The sequence below is a fragment of the Frieseomelitta varia genome, unplaced genomic scaffold, assembly GCF_011392965.1.
Source record: "Frieseomelitta varia isolate USP_RPSP 00005682 unplaced genomic scaffold, Fvar_1.2 scaffold_243, whole genome shotgun sequence".
Classification (NCBI taxonomy): domain Eukaryota; kingdom Metazoa; phylum Arthropoda; class Insecta; order Hymenoptera; family Apidae; genus Frieseomelitta; species Frieseomelitta varia.
In genome coordinates this window covers 143,274-150,251 of record NW_025109972.1, presented here as the reverse complement: position 1 = coordinate 150,251, position 6,978 = coordinate 143,274, and the positions used below count along the sequence as shown (strand labels likewise).

Sequence of the window (6,978 nt, the reverse complement as noted above, 5' to 3'; positions counted from 1 at the left end):
AAAGCAGTTCATAAAACATTCTTCGTTGAAGTTCCCGATGGGAAAGTTCTTTGTGTTTCGCGAGAATATTTAAAAAGCAATTCACTTGTGAGTCAAAGATCTTTCGAATTAGATTTCAGTCTGCTGGGTCACGCAAGGCCACGGTCATTATCGATTTTTCATGCGCTTGATTAGCAAGTGAAATGTGATTACGTATAATAGATTTCCATTGGAGATGTTTCGTTACTGTTTTCGACAATCGACTTTGTCATTGATACCGTAGTCGCGGTTTCAGATAAGAATAAAAGATATCGAGCGTCATTTATAGTAGACGTATACCTACAAATGAGAATTGCCTGGAAAAGACTATTACGTAGATGAAAGCAATATTCGTGTCAGAGTGACGTGGAAAAAAAAAAAAAAAACGTTGGCGTAATGGCGCGTTATAATTATATATTTATTAATGCTAATAAATGCTTAATAGATAATTAATATTAATTTTCTTTCAATATGTCACAAAAGTGTTTCTGGAAGTAAAAGCTAGTAAATTACTATTCGTGAAACGTCACATTTTGTCCCGTCGAATGAATATTATATTTTTCTTTCTTTCTTAAGCACGTTTGAACGGAAACTCTGCTACACGAGCGTCAACTCGATTATGAAAAGAGATCGTCAGAAACAGTCGCGTAATTCATACCTATTTTTTCTTTACCGGAATATCATAAATCTGTTATTACTCTACTTATTGTATCATACAAATCGTGATTACGAGAAACACATGTATGCTTTATTAATTTATGTTTTTTTTATGAAACTTCGCGAAAATTTTATTAATGTAGAGTCTAATCTAATGTTGCCTCCAGTTATCAAATATATCTTTGTACAATACATGAAATAATATTCTACATTATTATATCATATTTATAACGATATATTTATATATCGTACATAAATTATATATAAGTTATCTTTATATCGGTGGATATATTTATTTGTATTATTATACGTAAAGGCATTTATATATATATATATTTTTTTTTATTTGTATTATTATACGTATTATACGTAATTATACATAAATTATTTTTCATTAGCTTTCATCCGCTATTCACATATGACAAGATCTTCATCTTAAATAAAAATAAAATTTTTCTTTGGTGGAAAAAGTTACTAGCTATTACTTAGCCATTAAATTTTAAACGAAAGATTTCCTTTGCAATATCGACGAAGAAAGAAAAATGCGTATCTAGAAAACAGCCGCTGGCAGCTACTTCATATTTTGATGATTCGCATTAACACTTCTAATCTCTAATCCATTGATCTTGAATGAAACATAGTGAATAAAAATGTAAGGATCAACAGGTTATTGAACAATTCCTATTGTATTGAGCAATATTGTGTAATAATAATTCTAGTTCTCCGTTAAATCAGCACGGAGTTGACTCGTAGAGTTATAACTTGTCAAATCTTTCTAGAAAATCTTACTTGGAAACTTACTTATTTCGCGCTCAGGCTGAAGTGAGATCGTACCACCTTCGAAGGGAAGGGAAACAGCGTCCACAGTGGCTACCCACCAGCGATTAATTAAAATACAATGACTGTTCGACTCGAGAAAGTTTTTGGCTGGGGGGAATGGCTTCCATCAGTCTGCTGCCATTTTTCGCGGGGTTTAGTTGAATCGGAAGACTCTGAGTGGTTACTCTGACGATTGATCGATCGAAAAACCACAGATCCAAAAGAATATACTTCGTTAGAAGAGAAGAACTCGCTAAAATTCACCTATCAACACTTTTTTGTCCACGTTTTACCCTCTCGTTTCATTCTTCTTTTTTTTTCTTCCTTTTCTCTACTTTTTTTTTTCACTTTCGCGCCTTCGTCCGTGGTTCATGAAATTCGACCGTAAAGATTCGACCGCGAGATTGGCTGAGAATTGAAAGGTAGCCAATCCCATTTTAGAAAGAATAACATCCTCCTCCGGAAGAGAGGGGCACCAAGGTTCGACTTCTTTCTACCCCAGTTTCACCAGAGGATCGTCCATTGTCGATCTTATGAAACCTTTTGTGAGAGATCGTTAGTCGGGATCTTTGTCAGATATTCAGTGACAGCAGCATGGCGACGCTGATACGACGGATTTATCACGGTTATCGTTACATTAACGAGGAATTGTCAGGTAACGAGACGAATTGCCTCTGCCTGTTTTACGTAAATTAGTCACGCGAATGTATCCTTGTTTCCGCAAGATCCTCGGACCCAGGACTACTTCCTCATCGGATCACCATGGGGTTGCTTCAGTATAATAGCGTTTTATCTGTACTTCGTGCAAGACCTGGGGCCCAACATCATGGCAAAGAGGAAACCCTTCAATCTGAATAGAATCATACAGATATACGATCTAATACAGATAATATCGTGCTCATATTTATTCTATAAGGTAAATCAGCGGATGCTCATTCTTTTTCCACTATACGAAGAAGTGATATTCGAAACGTCGAGGTGTAATTATAAACGTGCGAATGTGATTTTAGGCGTTGACTCTGGCCTGGTTGTACCATTACAGTTTTTACTGCGAGCCAGTGGATTTTTCGAACGATCCTCGCGCGATCGAGGTACACGTGCAACCCATTTTTACCTTTTAGATACAATGGAGCTACCGATATCCGAGCCGACATAACGAAACGAGTAGTTTTTCGAATCATAGAATGATCTTCAAATCAAATGTTAGATTTCATTTATTTAAATGGACGGTAAGGTGATCAATTCGTTTCAATGTATCTTTTGATTGCTACATATATATATATATATGTCATTTATATCTATTATATTATATTATTTATTATATATTATATTATATAAATTATATATATTATATATAATATACATTTATATATAATTATTATAATATAATATAATATTTTAATATTATTATTATTATAATATATTATAATTATAATATAATATATATAATATATAATTTTATATATATAATATACATTTATATATAATTATTTAATATTTTAATATTATTATTATTATTATATATTATAATTATAATAAAATATATATAATATATAATTATATATATTATATATATAATATAATATAGTATAATATATAATTATATATATTAATTATATAATATAATTATAACATAATATATAATTTTATATATATAATATAATTATAATATATATAATTTTTTATATTATATATATATATATATAATTTTTCGATATTACAATTGGAAATTTTCTTCAAATTCTTTTCAGCATAAAAGTGCACATTCTTCATTATTTTCACGTGTCGTTTCGGTTTGCGCGTTTTTTTATATCTCCTATTTTATTCACGAACGAAGCTTATTCTATCTGTTAAATGCACGTTCGAAACAGTAGTGTTCGAAGCGCGTTTCATAGTAAAATCCCCCCATCATGTACCTTTATAATTTTAATAAGTACATTTTTTGCAAATTTAATATGTACCGTCAGAATGTTATTACATGCATTTTGTTTTGATTACAGAACATGGTACAAAATTCGGATGCGAATGACATTCTATTGTAGACCACGGACGTTTGTGGATACTTGCATTTCTGTCTTTCTATTTCTATCATTACTGAAGTTAAAAAAATTGAAAAATGAAAACTAATCGAAAGTTTCACCCACTTGTTTGATACTTTGATAGTTTTACGTTTAATTCTATTTGTAACATGTCTTTCTCACGAAAATGTACGCACAGTTCGAATTTTTTTCGTAAACACACAAACATCGTCGGTCTATGTATTCTCATCAAAATTCCGAAATTAAATATACGCACTTGAATCGCAGATAACCAGGATGGTTTGGTTGTACTTCCTGATGAAGGTGTTCGACTTGGTGGACACGGTCTTCTTCGTCCTTCGGAAAAAGCAGCAGCAAGTGTCGTTCCTTCACGTTTATCATCACACAGGCATGACATTCGGTACTTGGGTAGTCACCAAATTCTTGCCTGGCGGTCACATTACCTTTTTAGGTGAGCAGTTTAGTACAACACAACGGCTGTTACTTTCGTACTAATTTTCTTTAAATTTACTCTACGACACCATTTGGCGCAATTGATTTTTAAAATCCTTTTTAGCTCGCTTTTCACATTCTAATCAGTAGCCACGTAACAACTTGTTCATTTATGGCAAGAGTCAGCTGACCTGTAGCAAACACGCACGATGAATCCGTTAACGCTATGATAAATCAATCATGTTGAAAAGCAACCTATTCATAAGATTCCTATTCACGCTGACAATTCCTTCGTTTCTCTCGGCCAACGTTAATATAGTTAAAAATTTAAAATACATCGGTAGAATCACGAATGACGACATTGCACCGCGTTAGTAAATGATGGTGCATTTAGCTTTGTTATTGTTTTGCCTTTAGAAGGAACGACTTACGAAAAAAATCGTTACTCGAAAAGATCAAGGATGCATCGTGAAATATGCACGACGTCAAACGAATGAATTCTGTGTTGTCACCAGGTACTATCAACTCCTTCGTTCACGTGGTGATGTACACCCACTATTTGGCCACCTCGCTACGAATAAGCAAACCCTGGTGGAAGAAATACGTGACGCAGCTGCAGCTCACTCAGTTCTGCATGATAATGGTTCACTTTATACTGTTGGTCTGGGCGGAGGACTGCGGCTTCCCGAAGTGGACCGCGGCGGTGATGATCCCTCAGAATCTCTTCATGATCATGATGTTCGGCGACTTTTATTACAAGGCGTACATCAAGAAACGGAAGAGCAACGCAAACGGCGTGTCGTCGGATCTCGCGAACGGGAAATTGAAGAGCCAATAGCTACATACGTGCAGCATACGTTCCACGCGCCTAGAACGTTTCCAATTCTTCGAAACGTTGTTTCGTGTCTCCGACAGGCGAGATGACGGGCGCAAACACTCCCTTGTTTTCCTTTTTTTTTTTTATTTCGGACTTTTTAATATCTAATATTCTACGCGTGTGGCAACGAAGGTCGAACAAACGCAAGCATTTATGTCAATTTGGAAATTTTACTAGATGGGTAAAGTAAAGAGGAAGTACCGAAAGTTTGGACGTACTTTTTATCAACAATCGCGAGACGTTTGCTGACTTTTAAACGTAAGATATCGTGAGAAACATTTGGAAAACAATACTTTCGGAATACTGTGAGAATATTTAGTTTTTCTCCTTCCTTATCAACTTTGAGACATCTCGTGATTTATGAACTACATTATAACGAATCAAAAATAAATTTATGTTGACACTATTGCTCCAAGTAGGGATATTTTTACTGCATTTGTATTTCGCAGTTTAATCTTTCGTTACACGTTAATTCCTGTATATTTTTTCCAACTGTATTGTACAACGAATCAATTCACCATCACTTGTCAAATCAATTATTATTGAGATTAGAATACATCATTATTAGAATACATCATTACTATTGAGTCCTAATACGATGAATCACTGAAACATTTCTCGTAGCTTTCTAATTACACTAAGCCGGCTTTGAACATTTAATGTGATTCTGCAGTACAAATTTCGAAATCCTACTCAATAATACATTACACTGCGGATTTTTATACATTTATAGAAAATGCAAAATTATACGGAGTGTATGTGACAAAAGAAATATAATATAATTATTATATTTTTTGCACTTTCATATTATTTTTTATTATTTTTATATAATTATGTCTGTTATATAATATAATAAAATATCGAAAGTGTAGCACTTTCTATAAAACAATCTTTCATCGAGATTCTTTACAATTGTAGTCTCAAAAATACGAATGACGCGTGTTGAGACAATTAAACTTAATTAACGAGCATTGCAAGTGATTACGAGTTTTAAAACTTGCATCGTAAAACGACACAAGTGTATCCAAAATTTGGATCGGTATAGATTGTAAATATATCAAAATACATTCGATCGCATTTTAATCTTTGCGCGTTTTAAACACACACGTTCGATCGCATTTTCGATTCTTAGAGAAAAATTTCTCCACAAAGCCAAGATTTTTCTTGCTTATATAAAGAGATCGATGAAAATCACCTTTCGTTGCAAGGCACACTGAACGATTACTCTCGGTCTCATTCTTCTATTTAAACCATCCATCATCTCTCGTTATTTACTTTTACCGATTCGTAACGATTGCTACAAATTCGTCACGGCCCCAAAGATTGAAGTTTCTCCTTCACAACACCACCTTAGCAATGTGCTATGCAATTTCTTTCTTGTGAAGTTACGAGCATTCAAAAAAAAAAAAAATATATATATATAAACGATTATTTTTCATTCGTATGAATAGTTTCTAAAATAGTGTAGAGTATTTATTACGACGAAACAAATTTCTCTTTGCGTTGCATTCCCACTGATCACGCTTATAAGAATTCTTTAATGCAAAAATGCATTAATCAATTACACTTTTCACGTAAGACTGTTGGAAGGATAAACGTGCTGAAAAAAAACGCGCGAGGTCGCATAATATTTCTTGCTCAATGGCCTGATTTCGAGTGTCATAGGCATATGTGTAGGAAACACGTACGCGTGTAAGCACGATAAGTGTTTAAAGCGGCGGAAAGAAAACATCACACCTTGATTGATTCATTGGCATTTTTTTTGCAAATCAATTTTGTTGAGGTAATCACCGATTTTACTCGACGTGTCCTACATTCTCTTTTAGTCGCGGCACCATCCGTCTTTGATAATAATCGGCTTGCTCCCGGAAATCTGGAGCACCGAGCGGGCACGCGCGAATTTCGAAACTCGGCCCTTAATTCGTACTTTCCACGTTTTCTATTAATATCGACTTTATCCGATTCCGGGATCATTCTACAAGCCATTCTCTTACAAACGCTATTTTAAAACAAAATCGAACTTGTTAAAGAGGATAAAGAATTGTTGAGAGACGTGAGAAAATTCGTAATACGCATTTCTTTTCTTTTCTTTTTCTTTTTTTTTTTTTTTTTTTTTTCTTTGTGAGATTGAAAATT

General features: G+C 33.7%; 1 protein-coding gene across 2 annotated transcripts; it reads left to right on the top strand.

Moving 5' to 3' along the window:
- Window positions 1-1,623: 1,623 nt before the first annotated feature.
- LOC122528008 (elongation of very long chain fatty acids protein-like) lies at window positions 1,624-5,122 on the top strand. 2 transcript variants are annotated; one of them, XM_043652665.1, is made up of 6 exons: window positions 1,624-1,916; window positions 1,997-2,149; window positions 2,220-2,410; window positions 2,505-2,585; window positions 3,801-3,984; window positions 4,481-5,122. In XM_043652665.1, exons 2-6 carry the CDS (start codon window positions 2,089-2,091, stop codon window positions 4,801-4,803), a joined length of 840 nt encoding a protein of 279 aa, XP_043508600.1. In that variant the 5' UTR covers window positions 1,624-1,916; window positions 1,997-2,088; the 3' UTR covers window positions 4,804-5,122. The 2 variants fall into 2 exon arrangements, with proteins under 2 accessions (XP_043508600.1, XP_043508598.1); XM_043652663.1 differs by having other exon boundaries at window positions 1,624-2,149.
- Window positions 5,123-6,978: the final 1,856 nt, after the last annotated feature.